This window comes from Scyliorhinus torazame, chromosome 25 (genome assembly GCF_047496885.1).
Source record: "Scyliorhinus torazame isolate Kashiwa2021f chromosome 25, sScyTor2.1, whole genome shotgun sequence".
Lineage (NCBI taxonomy): Eukaryota > Metazoa > Chordata > Chondrichthyes > Carcharhiniformes > Scyliorhinidae > Scyliorhinus > Scyliorhinus torazame.
The window spans coordinates 30,330,016-30,355,503 of NC_092731.1; the positions used below are offsets into that span (position 1 = coordinate 30,330,016).

Here is a 25,488-nt window from a genome sequence, read left to right on the forward strand (position 1 = left end):
CACCTACCTTCCACAAGGTCAGACTTCTCCCATCGGATCCCGGGAACTTCCAGCCGCCGACCGAGGAAGCGAGGGAAACACGGCGGTCTGCTGCTGAGACTGAAGCAACGCGGTTTCAAGACTCCTCTCCCCAGCACACCCCTGGCAAATGTGCAAGCGACGAAAACAAGCTGGATAAACCTAACGCTAGGTTTACCTCTGAGAGGGAAGTTAGAGACTGCTGTGTGCTCTGTTTCACAGAGACATGGCTAACCCCCTCCGCACCGGACTGTGCCATACAACCTGAAGGCTTCTCAATTCATCGGGCGGACCGCACAGCATCATCAGGCAAAGCGAAGGGTGGAGTGATTTCACTCCTCATCAACTCCTCCTGGTGCTTGGATGTGGTGAACCTGGTGACCCTCCCTCCCCAGATCTGGAATATCTGACCGTGAAGTGCTGCCCATACTTCATTCCACGTGAGTTCACTTCAAACATTATCACAGCGGTCTACATCGCACCCCAGGCAGAAGGGAGGAAGGCGCTGGACGAACTATACATAGTTATAAACAACTACGAAACAGAACACCCGGAGGCCTTGTTCATTGTGGCCGGAGACTTCAACAAGGCCAACCTCAAGAGTGTACTGCCAAAATTCCACCAACACATCTCCTGTCCCACCAGGGGCGACAACACTCTTGACCACTGCTACTTAAAAATCAAGGGCGCCTACCGTTCCATCCCCCAACCGCACTTTGGAAAATCAGACCATAAGACGGTGCTCCTTCTCCCGGCATACAAGCAGAAACTCAAGCGGGAGAATCCAGCTAAGAAGGTCGTGCAGTGCTGGACCGAGGAAACAGACGAGCTCCTACGTGACTGCTTAGAGACAGTGGACTGGTCCATATTCAAGAACTCAGCGACCAACTTAAATGAGTATGCCACCACCGTCACAGACTTCAGCAAATGTGTCGTGACTGCGTGCCAAAGAAAGCAGTACGTATGTTCCCCAAGCGGAAACCATGGCTCAATCGCTGGATTGACTACCTACTGAAGGACCGGTCTGAGGCGTTCAAGTCAGACGACCCTGACCTATACAAGAAATCCAGATACTACGTCCGCAAAGCCATCCGAGATGCCAAGAGAGAATATCAGACCAAGCTGGAGTCACAGACTAGCGTTACAGACTCTCGTCAGTTGTTGCAAGGCCCAAACAACACAACGGGCTACCAAGCGAAGCCGAGCAGTATCTCTAGCAGCAGCGCACCCCAACCCGATGAACTCAATGCATTCTATGCTCAGTTCGAGCAGGAAACCATCGATCCGCTGCCGAGGACTCCAGCAGCCCAAAACACACCCATATCCACTGTCACAGCTTCCAAAGCCAGAAAGTGAACCCTTGGAAGGCGATGGGTCCGGCAGGATCCCTGGGCGTGTACTCAGAGCCAATGTGGACCAGCTGGCAGAGGTTTTCACGGACATCTTTAACCTGTCCCTACTCCGCTCTGAGGTCCTCGCCTGCTTCTAGAAGACCACCATCATACCGGTGCCAAAGAAGAACCAGGCAACGTGCCTCAATGACTACCGTCCGGTGGTCCTGACTTCAGTCGTAATGAAACGCTTCGACAGGTTGGTCATGAAGCACATCAACTCCATACCCCCAGCACGCCTAGATCCACTTCAATTCGCATACCGCCGCAACCGGCCCACAGCAGACACCATCTCCCTGGCTCTACACTCAACCCAAGAGCATCTCGACCAACAAGGACTCCGACATCAGACTCCTACTTATTGACTCGAAGCATTTCATTACGATTGATGTTCCTTGGCCCCTTGTTTCCCCGGGGGTGGAAAGACGGCTGCCACCTACGGACATCAGCCGTACCTGGGCGCAGGTGGCAGAGGCCGTGGGCCCGGCAGCCGGGACCAGCCAGCAGGGCAAGAAGCTGCAAACTGTCCTCGGGGCGGCCAGGGTGAGGAGCCACCCCCATTCCATAGCCCCCCATCAGCTGGGCAACGCTGGGCGCAGGTGGGCAGCGCCCCAGGTCAGCCAGTTTGGGCCACCACCACCATCCCACACGCCTGCAACCCCACCTTCTACCCCTCCCTCCCCCGCAAGAGGGCGATCGAACCCCACCTGCCAGGAGGCCACCCCACCCCACATGCCAACAACCATATCGTGTGAGAAATTCCAATGAGGTGCATTTCCTAACCAAGATAAGGGGAACTTTAAAAATGCAACAATGCAGCTCTATCCTTTGGTCTCAGCACATGGACTTGGCTGTATGTGAAAATTTAATAATGCAAAATTATTTTCTGGTATAACAGAGATTGGAGTTCCACTTCTCTTGCCTCAATCCCTGATTTTGATTGCTTGCTTCACTTTGTTGTTCGTGATTTCCAGATGGCAACCTTGTTGAACCTAAAATGTCAGCCAGCTTTGTCCCCGACCATAAGGCTCCCATGGTGCTGTTCCTGGATCGTGTCTACGGGATAGAAAATCAGGATTTTCTTCTTCACGTACTGGAAGTTGGCTTCCTACCTGATATGAGAGCTGCTGCCTCCTTGGATACTGTAAGTAGTGTGATTTTTTAAATGCTAATTTTCAGTAAATTGACTCTCCATTTTCCTCCTCAAGCCACAGTTGCAGCCAGATGTTTTGTCCATCGCCGCAGCAACAATCAGATGCGCAAGTTATTTTTACATTGGAACAAGAGTATGTTAAGGCTCGGGCTAGTACAAATCCTTGCGAAAAGTTTGTTTAGATAAATGAGATAGTGGAAGTCTTCTGAAAGTCAGATAGTTGAACAGTACAGATGTTCCTGAAGGTTTTTCATAAAACTATGTAACCAGCAGATTATTGGACTCTGGAACTCTTCATACTAAGATCCTAAATTTTAAAACGTGCCTCTTAATATTTGTCTTTTGCCCTCCTGTGTCACATGAACATACATACAAACATAAGTATTAGGAGCAGGAACCCTTCGAGCCTGTTCTGCTATTCAGTAAGATCATGGCTTATCCAATTATAACTTCAACCCCGTGGTCCTCAGATAAACTTTCGCTTCCTTGCTAATCAAGAATCTATCTAGCGCTGACTTGAAAACCTTCAAAAACTCTGCTTCCCCCCCCCCCCCCTTTGAGGAAGTGCATTCCAAAGACTCACGGCCCTCTGAGAGAAAGACATTCTCCTCATCTCTACCGTAATTGGGCGAACCTTTATTTTTAAACAATTCTAGTTCTCGATCCTCCCACAGGAGGAAACATCCTCTCCGCATCCATGGCCCACATTTAGTTGGCAACGCAGAATGATCTTGTCCTTAAATCTGCCACTGAAAACATTTATTTCATATCAAGAAGAATGCTGTTCAGAACTGGATAAGCATCTTCTGTTGATACTTCCCAGAGATGTTCCTGCTTAACACGCCCTGCTTAGTTTGGCAGGTTGGCTTCAAGAGCTGGTTCTATTTACTTTAAGAGTGCTTACAGGTGATCTGATGGATGTATAGAAAACAGCGAAAGGGGTTTGCAGGTCTACTGAGATTATTTCAGGTTTCTTTACGCGGAGAATAACCTATCTCCGGAATGCATGTATGTGCTAACTCACTGCAAGCCTTCAGAAAGAGAGCTGGACTAGTTCTTGGCTGGGGCCGAGATCACACCTAATAAAAGGCGAAGGAGCTAGTCAATGTGATCTCCGCGATTCCGTTTGATCTCTTTGAGGGCAGGTGGTAGAGAGATTTTCCAGCTTTTCTGTTTTGCTTTTAGGCCAGAGGCTTTTTTTACTGTGGATTATGCCTCTCCCCGAGACGTAACATGGTGTTGGTGGGTGGGTGCTCCAGCCATTCCGAGATGGGCCAGGCATAATGGACTCCCTGGACCTTCTGGCGCCCATCATTGTGTGTGTCCCGGTTCAATTCACATTGAGATTTACAGATGAGTTGTGAATCGTGTTTAGTCAACGAATTGAGCGTGCTCTTCTGTGTGCAACATGGGGTCTGACTCGCTTCTCCAACTGCCTTCCCAGGTTGCTTTCAGTACCACTGAGATGGCCCTCGCTCTGAACCGTTACCTCTGTACTGCAGTCCTCCCTCTGATAACCAAGTGTGCGCCGCTGTTTGCTGGGACTGAGCATCGAGCCATCATGATCGATTCCATGCTGCACACCATTTATCGGCTGTCCCGCGGTCGCTCCCTAACCAAGGCACAAAGGGATGTTATTGAAGTAGGCCTCATGGCATTGTGCAGGTAAGCATACCATTGTGAAGCACAGGGGGTAGGGGGGGTGGGGAAAGAGTGGTGGGTAGAGTGTCCATTTAGGGCCCAGTTGGCTATGTGGATGCATATTGGACCCAAATTTGAACAGGTTTTGAGAAGTGTTTTGATCCCCCCCCCCCCCTCAAGTTTCTGTTCAAATCTTTCACAGATCACAATGTAAAATCGGCCACGAATCGATGCAATGAGCAGCATTTTAGAATAGAATTGTTTCTTAAACAAATCTGCTTCAAATATATTCACTGGCCTATTTAAGTGCCATCAATTTTGTGCCATAGGCAGCACGGTGGCGCAGTGGGTTAGCCCTGCTGCCTCACGGCGCCAAGGTCCCAGGTTAGATCCCGGCTCTGGGTCACTACCCGTGTGGGGTTTGCACACATTCTCCCCCGTGTCTGCGTAGGTTTCACCCCCACAACCCAAAATGATGTGCAGGGTAGGTGGATTGGCCACGCTAAATTGCCCTTGGTGTCCAAAATGGTTAGGAGGGGCTATTGGGTTACGGGGATAGGGTGGAAGTGGGGGCTTAAGTGGGTCGGTGCAGACTCGATGGGCCGAATGGCCTCCTGCACTGTATGTTCTATGTGCAAATCAGCAGAAGCTCTAAACCACGTCCTTTCAGGTCAAATTGTGTAGTTTGGATGTCATTACGAGTGTTGTTTATGAGTCCTCTTTCAAATGTTGATAACTAATATAGTATGGGCATCTTTACACGATTCAAGAGGCTGTGGGTTCAAGTCACACTCCAGAGATTTGAGCATGTGATCCAAGACGACAATTCAAGAGCAATATACCGGGATCCCTGCACTGCCGGAAGTGTTTCCTTTGGATGAGCCATGGGCCGGGATATCCCCCCATGGCGGGTTTTCTCGCGGCTGAAACGGCTCGCCATTGGCCACCAGCCGCGTTGTTGGTCACGCCGCCGGGGAACCCGTTGCAGGGGGGGGGCTGTCTTCAAAAGGGCAGTAAAATCCCACCCATGGAAGGCTCATTCTGCTCCAGAAGGTGGATGTAAAGGTTCCCATGCCGTTATTTTGACAAAGAACTGGAGAGTTGCCCCTGTGTCCAGCCTAATATCCATCCCTATCTATCTGGCCCTAGACTCTTGCTAATTATAAGACAGAGTAAATGGCTCTTTACTCTGCATTTAACTAGCAGCACCTGCCTTGGAATTATTTGATGCTGGCCAGTGAGCAACTAAAGTTGGTAAAATGTGTTTTATTGCACAAAATTACCATCATTTACCTTGATCAGCACAAATGCAGCAAGAATTAATATTATAAACACATGGATAAATAATGACGTCTTCAGCAGTAAAGGTTGCTGCTGTGTATGATCAATTGGTAATTGTAACCCAAACAATATAAATTCTCAGGAAAGTTAAAGACTGCTTACTCTTCTTATGAATTGAAAATACCTCTCGATTAATGGAACACCAGCTATTCACATCGTGTTCATAGCTTCATTTTGCCTAGGGACTTCTTTACTTCTGAATTACAAAATATAAAATGGTAGATTTAACTATCTGGCAGCTGAATAGCACCAACCAGCTGGTTGTTGGTGGTAATGGTAAATCTCGTCAATTTTGAGCATTTTAATATATAACTGATGGGTTGCAGATGCCAATACAGTGTTCAACCGCAAGTCAGTGGTGCCTGGGTCACCAGCTCAGTGACTAACATGGTTGGAATGACAGATAGCTCTGTTCCCATGCATCTTCTACCCTTGTCCTTCTTGGTGGTAGAGGTCGCAGGTTTGTAGGGTGCTGTCGGAAGAGCCTTGGTGAGTTTCTGCAGCGCATCTTGTGTAGCGAACATCGGTAGTGGGGGAGTGATTATTTAAGGTGGGTGCCAGTCAAGTGGACTGCACTATCCTGGATGACGCTGAGCTTCTTTAAGTGTTGTTAACCAGACAAGTGGAGAGTATTTTTTACAAAGAAGTTACAGTTCAGAAGGAGGCCATTCGGCCCATCGAGTCTGCACCGGCTCTTGGAAAGAGCACCCTACACAAGGTCCACACCTCCGGCCATAACCCAGTTACCCCACCCAACACTAAGGGCAATTTTGGACACTAAGGGCAATTTAGCATGGCCAATCCACCTAACCTGCACATCTTTGGACTGTGGGAGGAAACCGGAGCACCCGGAGGAAACCCACGCGCACACGGGGAGGATGTGCAGACTCCGCACAGACAGTGACCCAAGCCGGAATCGAACCTGGGACCCTGGAGCTGTGAAGCAATTGTGCTATCCACAATGCTACCGTGCTGCCCTATTCCACAACACACCTGACTTGAGCCTTGTAGATAGTGGACAGGGTTCAGGGAAACAGGAAACAAATTAATCTCCACCGAATACCAGACTCTGTTGTAGCTACAGGGCAAAATTTTCCCCAAATTTATCAGTGTCAGGCTCTGAATGAAAACTGGAGTGTTTCTCTCGGTTTTCAGACCAGCTCTCTGGCACTTAGTGCGCAGAACATTTGTGGGCATGGTTTACGGTAGCACTCTGGCGGGTGGAACCAGCTCCACAGAAATCGGGGCACCATCTTTAAAGGGTGCCCTGATCTGTATTTAAAATAAGTTGCCCCGCTCCCCCACAGACATGGAAGACCACTCCCACAAGCTTCGGAGCAACCCCATCCCCAACCATGGATGTATCGGGGCACTCTTCTCCTCCACCCCCGCCCTCCTTGCGCTGTAATCGGGCTCGCCCCTCTTACCCCCCCCCCCCCCCCCCCCCCCCCCACCACACATAAAGGGAACCACCAATGTACGGAAATCAGGTTCATGCCCTAATCACGTGATCGGCGGGGAAGATCTCAAATCGAGATGTCATCTGAGAAAATCCCGTTTTGACCCTCTCGGGATTTACTGCCCATAACGGGATTTATGGCTGCTAGATCTCGGTCACAGTATTTATAATGCTGTTCCAGTTCAGTTTCTGGTCTGTGATAACCTCCAGGATGTTGAGAGCAGTTGATTGAGTGACAGTAATGCCATTGGATGTCATGGGGAGATGGTTAGATTCTCTCTTGTTGGAGATTAAAATTACCCGCCATTTGTTTGGCACATATGTTATTCGGCCCATATCAACCCAAGCCTGAATATTGCCCAGGTATTGCTCCATGTTGACATGTGAAACTGGGCACATCATGCACAGTGTACATTCCAGTTGTGGCCCAAAATGAGCCTGGGTCTTATGTCCATCATATGACCAGTCCCAAGTAGGTCATACGACCAGTGCCAAGGGCCTACTGCTGACTCAACTGGTGTTCTGACCGGATGATGGCTAGATTGGGAACATGAGAGCAATTTCTTTTCATCAATTTGGGTATGTTACTGCTGTGCCTCCGTCTCGTGGCACTCATCAATACCGCCCTGTCAGAGTTAGCACTTTGTCAGAGAACTCTTTCAACTCGGTTATGTGCTTAGCTGATATATGGGGGCTTCAAAATTCTAGGAGCTTACATAGATCGCAATTGTCAAGTTCCTGGACAATTCTAATCCATTTGTTCCCCAAATATTCATCTAGTTAAGACTAACAATTTTCTCTGCTTTTTACAGCTATCTCCGTCCATCAATGTTGCAACACTTACTCCGTCGACTGGTCTTTGATGTACCAATATTAAATGAATACGCCAAAATGCCGCTGAAGGTTAGTTTATCCACGACCTCTGTTTCTAATGAATATGCCGGTGGCAGTGTTTGACAATTTCTGGATCTGACTATCAAAATATTGTTCAAAAGTTTGCTTTCCGAAAAGCTTTATTATGTTGTACTTTGGTAAATGTAAAAGTTATCTTTAGAGATTTGCATGATATGCTGCTTTTCTTTTCCGTCACCTATATGCCAGACGTGGTGAAATGCAGATTTTGTAGCACATTTTGCTAATCTTCATGACTTTGCAGGTGAGGCTCCCCACCTGGAGCATTAAGAGAAGCCGTCAGAATTTCGGGCTTTGTTGTGCATGATTTACCAACCATTAATTCCTTTAAAAGCATAAACAGCAAAGCTCCCCACCACGGAGCACAAATGCAGATAATTAATTATCTGTATATATGAAAGCAGATTTGCACAGTAATTAAAAATTTTATTTACTGGGCAGGTGCAATGGGATCACTTTCATGGAAATAGCTCCATGTGTGATGTGTCCTGTACAATTCTTCTTAAATGCTCCCTCAGGACATCATGGGCGCGATTCCCCCCAAAGATTTCGAAGTTTGTTTGTGGCGGGTTTTACAGGGAGTTCCCTGCCGGCTCTGCCAGTAGGTTCCCCACCGCTACTCAATGACACTTCTTCATTATGAAATGAAATGAAAATCGCTTATTGTCACAAGTAGGCTTCAAATGAAGTTACTGTGAAAAGCCCCTAGTCGCTACATTCCGGCGCCTGTTCGGGGAGGCTGTTACGGGAATCGAACCGCGCTGGCCTGCCCTGGTCTGCCTTTTGGGCCCTGGGGAGTTTCTCACTGGTTTAGTCCACGCTTCTAATTTTTTTTTTGCACTGGGGAGCTGAACCCCGAGATGTGGCCGCCATTTTGAAATAGTGCCCTGACCTTTAAGTGAGCTTATGGGTCCCCCCCACCCATGGGCAATGTCACCTCCCGCACATATGGGCACTCCCCCCTCCTTCCTCGCCCCCCCCTCCCCGCCCCCACCCCACCCCGCCCCCACCACCACCACGCCCCCACCACCACCACCCCCAAGTGAGGACATGCTACCATGGGGTCCCCCCAAGCCCCCTTACAGCGCCACCTCCCTTCCAGGATCCCCAATAATCATTCCTCCAAGCTCCCAGAAGCCCCTACTTACCTGCCTTGCACACACCCACTTTTCAACCCCCCCCCCCCCCCCCCCGACCCCCCACCAATCCTCCTTTCAAGGGCATGGCTCCCCTGGCCCTTGGGCACACTTGAACTGGCACCCGGGCAGTACCCCTGTCAGCTTAGCAGTGTCACCGTGATCACCCGAGGGTCTCCGATGGACCAGGAAACTCCTGCGGGTGCCGTTAGGCCTGGTCCATGTTTGTGTGCTGTGCGGCGCCCAGCTGCGGCCTCGCTGGGGAGGCCGGTACACCCCGCGTTGCCAGTAGATACTGGGTAAGTTCGTCCGGTTTAAAACCGAGTTCGGCATCTGCCGTTTGGTCACGCCCCTTGTGCCCGTATTTCAGATTCCGACGACTCCGCGGAACTTGGGTGAATCCCGCGAGGCCCGAAGACTGTCGGGAAGCCTGCGGGAGGGCTCTCCCGGGATTCACCGGTCACACCGCACTCAAGGGAGAGCACAATGTGGCTGGTGGATCGCATCCCATCGCATTACATATCTGTAGAAAAGCAGAACTAGAATGAGTTGGTATTAACTACAAGAAAACCAGTTGGGTTTTAATTAATCGTCATGTCTACAATGAAAAATCAGCTTTCTGATCTTTCTTTAACTTTTGTTCTCATACAGCATAGACATAGAACATACAGTGCGGAAGGAGGCCATTTGGCCCATCGAGTCTGCACCGACCCACTTAAACCCTCACTTCCACCCTATCCCACAACCCAACAACCCCTCCCAACCTCTTTGGTCACAAAGGGCAATTTAGCATGGCCAATCCACCTAACCTGCACGTCTTTGGACTGTGGGCGGAAACCGGAGCACCCGGAGGAAACCCACGCATACAGGGGGAGAACGTGCAGACTCCGCAGAGACAGTGGCCCAGCAGGGAATCGAACCTGGGACCCTAGCGCTGTGATGCCACCATGCTAACCACCGTGCTGCCCTGTGGAGCAATGATTTCTTTGCATATTATTTAAAGTAATGGTTCCCAACAAAATGGGGTCTGCGAATACTTGGGGTCTTCTAAGGGATCAGCAGTGTGGGGCCATCCTTACAGATGGATTTTCATATTCTAATGAGGGAGGCATCTTGTAACAATATGCTAATTACCTACATTAATTAACTTTGATATTGCTCCCACCACCATGATCCAAATCTACCACCGTGTCCTCCCATGTTCCTGCTCTCTCTAGGCTCTTTATTTATCTGTGCTCTGCCACCCCCCCCCCCTGCATCCGCTTTCTCTGCTGTTCCCCCTTGCTCAGCTAGTGCTTTCCCTGTACTCTGCTGTTTGTAAGCTCCTGGTCCCTCTCTGTTCCTGCCATAGAAGATCCAGGGACACACATCTCACAATTTTCAATAAATATATGTTTTCGTAAAAGCTTTGTTAACGCACACGTTGCAGGAAGAGCTTTAATATTAGAAGTTTTACTTAGTATTATAATTTTGATGGGTTTCTGTAATTAATGATCCGTTTGGAGAGCGGTCAAAGACAATGGAGTATAATAGGAGGAAAGTTTTGCTAAAACTATACAAGGCTCTAGTTAGATCACACCTGGACCACACCTGGTCCACAGCTGGAATACTGTGAACAGTTTTGGTCCCCTTATTTAAGAAAAGATGAACTGGTATTGAAGGCAATCCAGGGAAGGTTCAGGAGGTTGATCCCGGGTATGGAGGGATTTTCATGAGGCCTGTGCTCATTGGAGTTGAGAGGCGACCTTATTGAAACATATTGGGTTCTCGGGGGGTTTCACAGGGTCGATGCTGAGAGGTTGTTTCCCCTTGTGAGAGAGCCTAGGACCAGAGGGCATAACCACAGAGCAAGGGGTCGTCCATTTCAGACAGAGATGAGGAGGAATTTCTTCTCTGAGGGTAGTGAATCTGTGGACTTCTTCACCGCAGAGAGCTGTAGAGGCTGGGCCGTTAAGTAGATTCAAGGTTGAGATGGACAGATTTTTAATCTGTAAGAGAATTGAGGGTTATGGGGATAAGGCGGGAAAGTGGAGTTGAGAATTATCGCATCAAATCCGTCATGATCTCATTGAATGGTGGAGCAGGGTCAAATGGCCGACTTCTGCTCAACATCTTATAGGTTTTTCAACCAGAAAGGTTTAGTAACCATTGTAAAGTGCAACATGACTGTAACTTTGTGCCATTACCTGGATATGTCCGATGTCTCGTCACGTTGGCAGCTAATGATTTTCTGATGTTTGTTCCACTCTAGTTGCTGACAAATCACTACGACAGATGTTGGAAATATTACTGTCTTCCATCAGGATGGGCAAATTATGGTGTGACCTCTGAGGAAGAACTCCATCTAACTCGTAAACTCTTCTGGGGAATCTTTGAGTCGGTGTCACAGAAGGTACACTGGGAAGGGCCTAGACCTAGCTTAATATAAAATACTGAAATGTCAAATAGTATATTTTTTGAAGGTAGAGTGGAAATATTGTGCGTATCGAGATGTTTATGATGGGGAACCCCCGCCCCCAACACAAAGTGCTGATGGTGAGTCAGGAACTTGAGTTGATTGCCCTGGACTTGTACTTGGAATTGAACTAATTTATTTAGCACAGCCCTTTAAATCAGAAAGAGTATCAAAATACTTCAGCACCTCCATCCCTGGCTCTGCTCAACACCCGGGTTCTGCTATTACCACACGCCTTTTCCCCTTGGGGAGGGTGGGGGAGATGTGCTTGTTTGGGGAGGTCTAATTGAAAGTGGATCAAAGGAAATGGTTAAAATGATTTAAAACCCATCCCTGTCATTGAGTCATAAAGACAGCCCTCAAGGGACATGACTTGAGAGAGGGCATAGCTTCAGGGGAATTGAGCCTTGCGACTGGGCCTCCCTCTTCACCTCACTGATGGATCCACACTGCAGGGGACAGCAGGTTCTGGCTCCCACCGGCAGAAAAGGTAGGAATGTAGTTGGAAATGCAGTCGGCGATGTATGCCTCCACTGCACTGCTGACGGTCAAATTTAAGCCATCAGTTTTATTTTTAACTTCTCCAAGTACAATCTCTGCTTTTTGCAATGCTCGTCTTTTGGATCTCACTCAGGTGGTCAACCTTTGAGCAGTGTTTCAGGACTCTGATCATGAGTAATGATCCTTATCTGTTTTTCTCTCCGCACAGTTGCTTTACAGCTCCGGGGTCCCTGGTTCGATTCCCAGCTTGGGTCACTGCCTGTGCGGAGTCTGCATGTTCTCCCTGTGTCTGCGTGGGTTTCCTCCGGGTGCTCCGGTTTCCTCCCACAGTCCAAAGATGTGCAGGTTAGGTAGATTGGCCGTGATAAATTACCCTTCGTGTCCAAAAAAAGTTGAGGTGGGGTTACTGGGTTACGGGGATAGGATAGGTTGAAGTGGGGTGCTCTTTCCAAGGGTCGGTGCAGACTCGATGGGCCGAAGGGCCTCCTTCTGCACTGTAAATTCTATGATGAAGACCGAAGGATTTACCCCCAATGAAGACCAAAGTATTTATCCCCAATGTCCTCGCCAATATCTACCCATCAATCAACAGCATTGAAACAAATTGTCTCATAATCCGATTTCTGTATGTGGAAGCTTGCTGTGAATTTCATAGAATTTACAGTGCAGAAGGAGGCCATTCGGCCCATCGAGTCTGCATCAGCTCTTGGAAAGAGCACCCTACCCAAGGACCACACCTCCACCCTATCCCCACAACCCAGCAACCCCACCCAACACTAAGGGCAATTTTGGACAGTAAGGGCAATTTATCATGGCCAATCCACCTAACCTGCACGTCTTTGGACTGTGGGAGGAAACCGGAGCACCCGGAGGAAACCCACGCACACACGGGGAGGACGTACAGACTCCGCACAGACAGTGACCCAAGCCGGAATCGAACCTGGGACCCTGGAGCTGTGAAGCAATTGTGCTATCCACAATGCTACCGTGCTGAACATACTTGGCTGCAGCGTTTCCCATGTTACAATAGTGATTACAGTTCAAAAAGTACTTCATTGGCTGTGAAGCACTTCGAGATGATCAATGGTCACGAAAAGCGTTATGTGAATGCGAGTCGTGCTTTCTTTAAGGTTGGGGAATTTATTGTATTAATGAAGAGTTTATGGGGAAATATAAATTACAACAGATTGTGTGTGTTTTGCAGAAATATGACGTTGACCTATTCAAGGCTGTCATGCAGTGCCTGTGTGCAATAGCCGGCGCTCTACCGCCAGATTATGTTGATGCCAGCTATTCCTCCAAGGTGGAGAAAAAAGCTTTGGTGGATGCAGAAGGCAACTTTGACCCTAAGCCCGTGGACACAATGAAGTACGACTTTCTTTTTGACTTTCTTTTCTCAACTCAAATTTCAGACTCTGCTCGCGTTTCTGATTCCGGTGATTTAATCTGTGTTTGGAATCACATCAAAATAGGTATCGGTAGTAATTAAAGGAGAACAATGAGGCATTCCCATTGCTTGTTTTCAGCTCATTTTCCTGCTTTCAGTAGTCTTCTGAAGTTTGCTCATTGGTTTCCCCATGATGCATGTGAGTTTGCAATTATGGACATGAACCCTCTTTCCGACCTCAGTGTGTCAAGACGTTCAATGCGATGACAGGTGCTAATCGTCATTTCCTCGATGAGAGCTTCCTAACAGACCAGTCACATACGTCAAAGTGTGACCTTCACTTCTGTGGGAGACTTAACAGAGCAGATAATAATTGTCACAAGTAGGCTTACAGTAACACTGCAATGAAGTCACTGTGAAAAGCCCCTAGTCGCCACACTCCGGCGCCTGTTCGGGTACACAGAGGGAGAATTCAGAATGTCCAATTCACCGAACAAGCACGTCTTTCGGGACTTGTGGGAGGAAACCTGAGCACCCGGAGGAATCTCACGCAGACACGGGGAGTACGTGCAGACTCCGCACAGACAATGACCCAAGCTGGGAATCGAACGTGGTACCCTTGCGCTGTGAAGCAACAGTGCTAACCACTGGGCGAACGTGCCGTCCATCTGTGTAGTGCTGCACCAACAACCAGCAAAAGAGGCCTTTTCTCTAGACAAGCAAGGAAAGAATAAATTATTTTTTTCAAGCATCATAAAAGATACCCTGCCCTTTTTATAAATCAGGTAATTCTGAAATCTGTCAGGCAAATAACCATAAGCATAACTTTTCACTCTCTACAGAGCAGCTGATTAAATTTGGTGCTTTAACTTGTAGAGCATAATGCAATGATTATTATAATTCATCATATGCTTTTCGCTTCTTATACAATCTAATTTTGTTCATGCATGTACCACAAAAGTAAATATCATAAATTGTTAACCTTCAAAACCTTCTTATATCAGTTAACCAATTAATTGGACGCACTGTTGGGCGGCACAGTGGTTAGCACTGCTGCCTAAGGGGCTGAGGACATGGGTTCGAATCCCGGCCCTGGGTCACTGTCTGTGTGGAGTTTGCACATTCTCCCCGTGTCTGCGTGGGTTTCACCCCCACAACCCAAAGATGTACAGGTTAGGTGGATTTGCCACGCTAAATTGCCCCTTAATTGGGAAAACAAAAATAATTGGGTACTCTAAATTTTAAAAAAAATTTGAGGCACTGTTACGGACGCCTGGTCAGATCCAAACAGCGGCTAAGATACTGGACTAGAACCACAGCGTTTAAAACATTTTTTAAGATTGTGCGGAAAGATCGATTCGCTCCAGGAGTGATTGCATAAGAAATAGAGCTTGGTTATTTTTACAAACAAAACTTTATTGAAACAAACGTGCGGCAATATTTAAACTTCAAACCTAACAAGAACAGATTACATGTATCTCTTAACCCTAACTCACGATTTCCCATTAAACAGCACGTAAAATGAGCATGCAGCTCTCAACTCCACTTATGCAGGCAGGCAAAAAAAATCATACTTGCATTTTCAGAAAACATTCCTGCTGTTGGTTTAGCTCCTTCAGACCCCTTTCCGAAAGGCCGCCTCTGTGGCATCTTTTCATGATCTCTCAAGGTGGTTTTCCAAATCCTTCTGTCCCCACCTGTTCAAACAGGATTCTTTTATCACTCTGAGCTCCACCCAGCCCCTCAAAGATGGTTCTGTGCAGGCATGTCCAGACTTGCACTCATCATTGCTATCGGGGTTTTGATTGCCCACTCCCATTTATATGAAAGAACAGGGCCATACTATGAATATTCAATTCACCTCCAATTTACAGACGTAAGAGGCCATCAGACACTGTAATGGGCTAATGGCTGGTCAGACCAGAGTGCCCCGGAGGACAATGGATCATGAGTGAATCACCCCAGCTGAACGGGGGTATCCTTTTTTTGTGTTTAAATTTCGGGGTGTGGCCGTCGCTGGTTAGGCCAGCATTTATTGCCCATTAATGAGTTTATGTCGAATGGAAAAATGTATCTCAGGCCAGATGAGCACTCTGAATCAGTGCTTGCAGTTTTACCCTCAGTCTATTAACCCCTAAATTGCCCACTACAACTTTGATCCACATCTCCCTATCGCAACGGCACATACATATATGTATGATCACACATATATGTAAGAAGCTCGGTACCATTCAGGGCAAAGCAGTTCTTGATTGGCACCCCTTCCTAAAACATTCACTTGCTCCACCACTGTCATGTGAGAGTACCTTTAAGACATGGATGTTTAAGCAATGTACCTTTAAGAAAACAATGATGTCAGAGAGTGGGTGGAGCTGGGCTTTAGATCAGTCAATTCGCAATTTTAAGTTTCAGTATGAAAAGAGCTTGGGAGTGTCTGTCTTTGCAGTGAGCTGGATCTCTGCCATGAAAAACTATCTCTGGATCATTTGGGTGATTTAAACTCATAATAGTAAAGCCTTTAACCTGATGTGATTCTGTTTAAAGGTATTAAATCTCTTGGAAGTTTGAAGGAACATTTTAAGGAATTATTTACTGTTGCAATATTTTCTGAGTTATCTTTGAAGTAAGGGGTGTTAAGAGATCCAATGTTTATTTAAGATGTTAAGTTGAGTTCATGGAATAAACATTGTTTTGTGTTTTAAAAACCCACGTGTCCATAATTGTAATCCCTCACCGAGGGAACAAGCTGTGTGCTAGGAAAAACAACAAATACATAAAAGGGAGAGGTTGGTTGAACTCCATGATACATTTTGGGGTTCTGAAAACGCCTCGCCCATAACACCACCAATGCACAGCAGCAACCGTGTGTACCATCTACAAGGTGCACTGCGCGAACCTACCAAGGCTCCTTAGACAGGACCTTCCAAACCCACAAACATTATCATGAAGAAGGGCAAGGGCAGCAGATGCATGGGAACACCAATACCTGAAAGTTCTCCTCCAAATCCTGGAACTTTCTCCCTAACAGCACAGTGAGGGTACCTATGCCACGTGGACTGCAGCAGTTCAAGAGGGCAGCTCATCACCACATTCTCAAGGGCCATTAGGGATGGGCAACAAATGCTGGCCTAGCCCACAAAGCCCACATCTCACAAAAATGAATTTTAAAACATCTCCCCCATTTCATTAGACCCATTTCAACACCATATTCATAGAACATACAGTGCAGAAGGAGGCCATTTGACCCATCGAGTCTGCACCGGCCCACTTAAGCCCTCACTTCCACCCTATTCCTGTAACCCAATAGCCCCTCCTAACCTTTTTTTGGTCACTAAGGGCAATTTATCACGGCCAATCCACCTAACCTGCACGTCTTTGGACTGTGGGAGGAAACCGGAGCACCCGGAGGAAACCCACGCAGACACAGGGAGAACGTGCAGACTCCGCACAGACAGTGGCCCAGCGGGGAATCGAACCTGGGACCCTGGCGCTGTGAAGCCACAGTGCTATCCGTGCTGCCTTCCTTGGTATTCAATAAACGCAAATACTGCTTTTTATTTTTGCAGAGGGGCATTAACTTTACAACATCATAAACCAAAAATGAAATAAACTAGAAGGCTGAAATAAAATATTGGGCTCAGATTTTTACTGTTAGGTTTTTGGTGAAAGGTTTTGTGGATCCAGTCAGCAAACTGCTGCACAGTGGCAAACAGTGAAACTTGCAAAGGTTCATTTCAGAAAGTTACCATAATACACAATACAGCGCATGTTGGCCTATTTATAAATGTTCTGTTTGACTTTGCATTGAATTAAGTTGATGTATACTGCACAAAACCACAACTGTCGAGCATGCATTTAAAATTATTTTCGAAAGAAAAAGCAAAGTATTATCGGGGTCTAATTGAAATCTGGGTGTTCTAGTTTATATCGCGTAATCAGATTGTGTTTTGTAGTTTACCAAGAGAAAGTATGGCTTTTTTTATTTTTCTAATTGAGGGACAATTTAGCGTGGCCAATCCACCTACCCGGCACATCTTTTGGGTTGGGGTGAGACTCTCGCAGAATGTTCAAAGTCCCCACGGACATTGACCCACGGGCGGGATTGAACCCCGGATTTAAGCACCATGAGGCAGCAGTGCTAACCACTGCACCACCTTTATGCCAGATTTATAACAGTCAATATCAATTATTAATCCACAAGAGAATCTCAGATTTAACAGTAAGAATATGCTGTCACTTAAGTGTGGAATCAGATATTAATGGATGTAGAATCATGAGAAAGGTTAACTAAGAGCTTTGTCAATCAAGTGGTTTTAAGGAAGATCCTAAAGGTGAAGAGGTGAGGGGTCGTGGAAAACTTATTCCATAACGTGGGGTCTAGATAGCTGCAGTCATGGTTGCCAATGGAGAGGTGAAGGGGGTGAACCTGAGGCCAGAGTTGAAAGAGAGTTCTGGAGGAGTTGTAGGGGTGGTAGAGGTTACAAAGATGCGATGTGGCAAGACAATTAAAAGATTTAAGCGCTAGGATGAGGATGTTAAATTGGATGCACTGGGGGCTTGCAGCTGGGGTGGACTAGCTTGAACAGGAAACAAGGTAAGTGAGACTGGGAGTTGTGGGAAAGACATGCATGGATCCACGTTCAGGGACTTTGAAGAAGAAACATGTTTGAGATATGTTGGTAGGTTTCAAGGACATGGGAGTCAAAGATGAGCTTTTTGAAATGGTGGGGGAGTTTGTTTGATGATGGTTTTAAAAGTATTAAGTTCATTAATATGGTGGCCAGTGTAGTATTGTTGTAATGTAGGAAAATGTGGAAACTGGTTTGCCTACAGCAAGGTTCTACTTACACCAATCTCATAATAACCAAGTAATCTGTTTTAGTGATGTTAGCCAGGTGTTTCTATAAATAACTGATAGAGGAGCAAAGAAGGTGATACAGGAGTCAGGTGGCATGGTAGCACAGTGGTTAGCACTGCTGCTTCACTGTGCCAGGGTCCCAGGTTCAATTCCCAGCAACCCAATACTGTTCAAATTCCCCTTATAAATAAAGTTAACAAAACAGGTTACCTGCTTATCTCTGTATAGAGACTTTTAGAAAAAGATCCTTTCCAGAGAAGATCCAATGCACTTGCTAAACCTAACAACATTTGGAAAAACTGCTGTTCAACTTAAAATCCGACAACAGATTGCAAAACCACAGACAGACCTGGTTCCTCCCCATTAATTACATCATCTTTATCTCCATTAAGTTCCATGGCCTGCTTAGCTAGGACTAAATACAATCCCTCATAAATTATCTACACTCCAGGGAATCTCCAGCAATCAGTACACTATTCCATTTGTCCTTTATCTGTAACCAATTAAGTGATCAAAATCAATAATTACCTTACCATTACAACTTATTAATTACAACTTTAGTAGATAAACTACCTGTATGTATTTAAACCAGAGTTTTTAATAATATTACTGAAACAGAATATAAAATATAATACATAACAATTTCTACATTCATCACAACATTGAAAGGAAGATCAATGGTTTGAGGCAAATTCCAGCATTTGCTTCCAGGGATGTATGCAATTGAAGGTCTGGTTGCAAAAGGATGTGGGATATAGGTGGCAAAGAATACTAATACTAGGAAGTTGTCAGAGTTGGCTTTGTCTGTGATTGAGACCAGGAGAGATAGCAAAGTAGGCTTTGGCAGGCAGTGTAGGGAGGAGACTTGTTTGGAGGAGGAGGACCAGTAGATTTTTCAGAACTTAATTTGTGAGTCAACCTGTTTGGTGACATGTGACGATTTGTTTGCAGTGTCATAATTCCTGAAAAACTGGACCTGATTACCAACAAGTATGCAGAGTACACGCACGACAAGTGGGCCTTTGAAAAGGTATGATATTTCATTGACTTTCAATTCCTTACTTTCAGTCTTTTACTGTACCAAACATCTTCAAGCAGATTTTTATACTGTAAAATCTCTCATCTGTACAGAGTATTATGTTGTTTTATTTCAGATCTCCAGCATCTGCAGTATTTAACTTTTATGTTAAATGTTTTTATGGAGGTGATTAAACAAGAGTTTATCGTACACGCAATAAGTCCCCGTCGGGACTACCAGAATGTCTCTCCGGGCCGGTTTTTATGTAATGAGCCCAAGCTGGGCGGGTCTGCACCCACCAGCAGGGAAGACTTGTGTTCCATGGGTCCCATGTGGAGATCGATTAGGGTGTCCTTGTGAGGGTTATTATTACGGTGTTGCTTTTAAAATTTATAATCATAAAATTATAATTTCTGCCAAACCCGTGATTGGTGTTGATCCCGTCTTATTCCAGCTCTATTGAGTGCACAGCAAAAATACAGTTAAGATCAAAGCTCTTTTGAATTAAGATTTTCTCCTTTATGCCTGCCTTCTACAAGATATACGCCAAAGGACTAACAATTATCCTTCATTTTCGGTATCACTGAACTTGTAGGATGCGTGACGTGCTCTCGTCTCTACTCCAAGAGGCATTAATTACCAAATTGTCAGACTGTTGTTTGCAGTCTAAACTAAAGATTTATTTCCTACTTCTGCTTGCTCGTAAGACAGAAGAAATTTCTTAAGTGCAGTAAAGATAAAACCAGTCCAAGAGTTTAAAATATCTTCAGATCTTGGTTTGGAATGCTTCAAACCATTCGAGACTGAGCAGGATGTTTGATCAAAACAGTCCTTCACAAATAACCTGTTTGGAAATGGATGCGGTGATATTTCTGTCTGCCACAGGACTCCCAAGGCCCGAATTGCTGCCCCCAAGTCAGGAGCTCAGGGATAGGAAAATTCCCAACTCCGAAAACCCAACATGGGAATAATTGCCCTGAATGGTGTGGTTTTAGGACCCTATTATGGGTTGCAGGTGTGAGAAGGGATCCAGCCCGCCACCCCCCTAGAGTAGCTTGGAAGCAGCCACAAGGGCTACCAAATGCCAAGGCAGGCTGTTTAAAAGCCTTCCCCCTCAATGCTCTAGGAATTCAGTTACAAAAAGCAGCCTTCGAGCTCCCACACCTCGCAGTGGTTCTCACTGACGAGGACACAGATATATGTATGATGGGCCAGGGTGTAGAGAACCCCAAAGAATATCGTGGAGTTCACCTGACCCACAACTTTTAATAGATTTTGGTTATGGGGAGCACAAGGGCCCACTTCACAGGTGTGATGCAACAAAGAGCTAAAGTATTTTTAAACAAAAACAATGTGTATGCTATGAATCCAATTAACATTTTATAAACACACAGTAAACAGTTTATCATCTACCAACCCTGACAACCCCCCCCCCCCCAAAAAAAAAAAGATACAGTACTCTATAGATAACCCTGAATAACTTCCCAAACAACATCCATAAGTTAAACCCTTTTAAAATAAAGACAGCAGGTTTAAACTCTCTACAGAAACATGTATTACTTTGAAATCATAAATGAGCTGAAGACATTCTTTAGCTTGTAGAGAGAAAGATCAATACACACATCCACTTGGTTCACATGTAGCTCTCCAACTGAAAGCGAAACTAAACACAGCCAAAACCAGTTTTCAGCACAAAACGAAAGTAAAGAGCAGAACAGAGCCCAGCTCCACCCACACAATGACATCACTGCAGGTATTTGATAAACACCCATTTCTTAAAGGTACATCCATCTGACATATGTAACCACTTGCCTAGAGAGCCACAGTCTCATTCAGCACTGGTTCACAGTCATCTACAGCTCCCTTCACCTCTACCTATAGATCTTGTGTCTACTTTATAGCCCTCATCCCTCCCTCAAATCTCAGCCCAGACCTGCCCTTCGTATGAATCATGGAATCATAGAATTTGCAGTGCAAAAGGAGGCCATTTGGCCCATCGAGTCTGCACTGGCCCTCGGAAAGAGCACTCTAGCCAAGCCCACATCTCCACCCTATCCCAGTAACCCTACCCCACCTTTTTTAAGGGCAATTTAGAATGGCCAATCCACCTAACCTGCACATCTTTGGACTGTGGGAGGAAACCGGAGCACCCGGAGGAAACCCACGCAGACACTGGGAGAACGTGCAGACTCCACACAGACAGTGACCCAAGCTGGGAATCGAACCTGGCACCCTGGAGCTGTGAAGCAACTGTGCTAAGCACTGTTCTACCGTGCTGCCCATGTGCAAGCTGTTGCTCCTGGCCTCCAATGGACCTTTTTTCTGAGGGAGCAACACCTTTTGCCAGCTCCCCCCTTCCTAGTGCTCAGGCGGAGTCATGTCCACTGCTCTGATGCCAGGAAGATGTTGACTCCTTTGTGCTCAGCAGAAATGGAATGCAAGAGCTCTTCAACAGAGCAAACTATGCATCTCCTATTCCCGTTTCAGTGCGACAAGCTTGTTGACGGTCAAATCTCAGGCAGACTTCTGCTGGAGCCTCATTCATAAATCGGCATCCAATGGTGCAGGTCCTGGAGCTCTCTCCATAACAGCACTGCAGTGGTGCGAGAAGGCAGCTCTACCAGCACCCTTTCAAGGGGGAAAAATAGGGATGGGCAATTAATGCTGGCTTACCAGTGATGCTGACATCCCACATATCATCCCATTGCCAGTTCAACCTGCTCCTGAGCCACCGTTTGGAAATCCAGTGAGGCCACTGAAGGTAAGTGAAGAACCTTTTTCTTCATGAGACTTGAACAGGATTGCTTTTTGGCATCCCATAATGCAAAGTAGAGCTCTGCTGACTTGGACTCAGTTCCCCGTACACTCGAGATTCTCAAATTAACCCCGTCTTGGTACATTTCGTACTCTCTATTATCTTTCCTCTCTCACAACACCCCGGGCTAATGTTGTGTCAATTCCAGCCCCGCCTGATGCAGAATTGCAACATGGGTGAAATTAGATTTTATATTAATAACCATGGCTGTGGTTGAGTTAAATTGTGTACAGACACCCGGTTTGTGAAATTTAAACACAAGTAGCCTTTTATTATTAACAGCATAAATTAAATAGGCAAAAACAATACAACTGACTATCCACTATCTGATTTAAACCACCTTTCTAACTATCTCCCCATTCTCTACACACACACACACACACACCGACAAACACACAGGATAAAGGATGGTTGAGTGGTAATGAAAATATAATAAAATAAAAGGATAAGGATCTTTGATTCAGATGGATGTCTTTCTCAAGATTAGGCCTTCAGTTGGGTACTTTCTTTTTATTCAGCTGTCATGATCTTCACAGACAGCAGGCAACCGGTAGCAGAGAGCTGGAGAAACACTGCTACCTTTCCTCCGAGGGTCCAGAGGCCTTCTGGCAGCTTCTCTCCAAAAAAAAAAAACCGGCAGGAACCAGTCACTGACTGGTCAATGCACCAGTTGCTAGTCGGCCCATCGGACCTACTCCCTCCAAGACTGGTTCCTCAGATCCACTCGGTGCCGACGAGTCTGGTTTCTCCTCTCCAAAATACAAAACCTGGGAACACACTGTCCTGGCAAGCAGTCTTCTGCTTAAAGGCACGTTCCGATTATGGGTCCACTATCCAAAAATGATAAAAGAAAAGAAATGGAAGCAAAGGAAATAAATCAGGAAGGACTCTTGCATCTTGATCTTCATTCCTGGTTTTAAGTCACTGCCCAATACAGCTGAGCAGTTGATCAGCCTATCAAAATGAGATCCAGCAATTGAAAACTGCCAGCCTCCAGCTCAAACTTATGAGCAGAAATTATGCCTGACCTCATCGGCTTCCCAGAGGATGTTAAAACTGGCCATATTGGGTGATATTCTCTGGTATCCCCGTGGCATGTTTCTTGGCAGTTGGAGGCGGCCCGCAGCAGGATCATCTTGGTCCTACCGCTGTCAATGAGATTTCCCACTGAATCCACCCCGCATTGCCGGGAAACCCACGGGAAGGTGCGCCGTCAACGGAATAAACAGCCGGAAGATCTTGCCCATAGTGTTTGTGTGGAATTATATGGTGGCAATTAAGAGAATGTTGTCCAAAATTAAAAGTACAAATAATTAGTATAATGTACTATAATAGCAAATGTTTTCAGGCGTGTCAGTTAACAGTGCAAAAGAAGTTGTGTTTATGTATAAATAAATCTTAAACTCTACAGTGAGTTATAAACACAATGTAAATTACAGTCTCTATTTCATTGCAGATACAAAATAACTGGAGCTACGGTGAAACTATTGATGAAGAAGCACAGACTCACCCATGGTTGAGACCATACAAAACATTCTCTGAAAAGGTACGAGCATTGCTATATACAGAGTATCGAGTCAAATCATGTAAAAAGCCTCATTTATGTACCACAGTTAATACAGTGTGCTGGATTTAATCTGAAAGAACGAGTTGTAGGTTGTAACTTTTAACAAATACCATGAATGCTCCCAGGACAGAGAAATCTATCGGTGGCCAATCAAAGAGTCCCTAAAGGCAATGATTGCGTGGGAATGGACGATTGAGAAAGCAGGCGAGGGAGTGGAAAAGAGCGAGAAGGGGGAGAAGAAGGGCCGGAAGATTTCACAATCCGCCCAGGTAAGAGAAACTTTGAGCAACCTGTGAGTAACATTTGCTCAACTAATATGGTCTCCATTCAGTATCAGAAATGGCTCAACGAGCCATTTCATCTCACCGCCCTACTCATGTCCACATGTCCATCCTTGACCTGCTGCAATGTTCCAATGAAGCCCAATTCAAACTGGAGACATGCTGCAAAATGGGATTAGTGTAGTCAGGTTTTTGGTGACCGATGTGGACACTATGGGTCGTATGGCCTCCTGTGTTGTAAACATCTATGAATCACTGACGCACAGTGGCAGCAGTGTATACTGTCCACAAGATGCATTGCAGCGACTCGCCAAGGTTCATTTGACAACACCTTCCGAAACAGCGACATTTTTAAAAGCATGTTTTTTCTGCCTCAGTCAATGTTTTTCAAAAATTCTGAACATATCAAGGAGGCGATTCTCCGAGCCCCGCGCCGGGCCGGAGAATCGCCGCAACCGCGCCCCGACGCCGGCGTGCGATTCTCCGAGGTGCGGAGAATCGGTGCCATTTGCGCCGGCACGTTTGACGCAGCGCCGGCCGCGGGCCGTTGGAATCCGGCCCGGATGGGCCGTGCGGCCGCGCTGATACGACAGAGTCCCGTAGGCAGGGACTCTGCGCGTAGGTGGGGGAGGGGGGGGGGTGGCTGTGGGGCGGGGAAAGCCATCCTTCACCGGGGGGGGGCCTCCGATGGGGTCTTTGTTGCGCGGTTGGCCCCTGAACACCGACACCATGTTGAGTCAGGGCCGGCGCGCTGAAGAAGTTCCCCGCACGTGCGCAGGTTGGCACGGCGCCCATTTGGCGCCGAGAAGGGAGGCTGGAGCGGCGTGAACCGCTCCAGCACCGTGTTGGCCCCCTGTGGGGGACAGAATCGGTTGTACCCAGGCCTGTTTCACGCCGTTGTGAAATGCGACGGCGTGAACACTTGGGGCGTCATTCTCCGACCCCCCAGAGGGTCGGAGAATGGCCGTTGGCCGCCGTGAATCCCGCCCCCGCCGAAGTCTCCGAAGGGAGAAAAGTCGGCGGGGCGTTAATGGCGCCGCTGCCGCGGAGAATGTCACGGGTCTGCGCAAGGCAGCCGATTTTCGGCCTGCCGATATTCTCCCTTCCGGATGGGCCGAAGTCCCGTCGACGTGATGACCGTTCACGTTGACGTGAATCAAACCTCCTTTTCATCGGCGTGACCCGGTGCTCCAGGCTCACGCCGACCAGCGAGGAGGTGAGTGACGGCCTGGGGGGTTGGCTCTGGGCAGGAAATGGCGTGGCCGCAGACTGATTGCGTGAGGAGATGTGTGTGTGTGTGTGTGTGTGTGTGTGTGTGTGTGTGTGTGTGTGTGTGTGTGTGTGTGTGTGTGTGTGTGTGTGTGTGTGTGTGTGTGTGTGTGTGTGTGTGTGTGTGTGTGTGTGTGTGTGTGTGTGTGTGTGTGTGTGTGTGTGTGTGTGTGTGTGTGTGTGTGTGTGTGTGTGTGTGTGTGTGTGTGTGTGTGTGTGTGTGTGTGTGTGTGTGTGTGTGTGTGTGTGTGTGTGTGTGTGTGTGTGTGTGTGTGTGTGTGTGTGT

At 46.9% G+C, this 25,488-nt stretch overlaps 1 protein-coding gene across 10 annotated transcripts in view; it reads left to right on the forward strand.

Moving 5' to 3' along the window:
* Window positions 1-25,488, forward strand: part of LOC140402452 (ryanodine receptor 1-like) — a 497,733-nt gene that overhangs the window by 272,138 nt on the left and 200,107 nt on the right. For all 10 annotated transcript variants that reach the window (XM_072490240.1, XM_072490241.1, XM_072490242.1 and 7 more), the window contains 8 exons: window positions 2,384-2,553; window positions 4,007-4,227; window positions 7,816-7,906; window positions 11,303-11,443; window positions 13,212-13,375; window positions 19,204-19,282; window positions 23,542-23,631; window positions 23,778-23,921. In XM_072490240.1, the coding sequence (XP_072346341.1) occupies window positions 2,384-2,553; window positions 4,007-4,227; window positions 7,816-7,906; window positions 11,303-11,443; window positions 13,212-13,375; window positions 19,204-19,282; window positions 23,542-23,631; window positions 23,778-23,921 (1,100 nt within the window). The remainder of the gene's footprint in view (window positions 1-2,383; window positions 2,554-4,006; window positions 4,228-7,815; window positions 7,907-11,302; window positions 11,444-13,211; window positions 13,376-19,203; window positions 19,283-23,541; window positions 23,632-23,777; window positions 23,922-25,488) is intronic.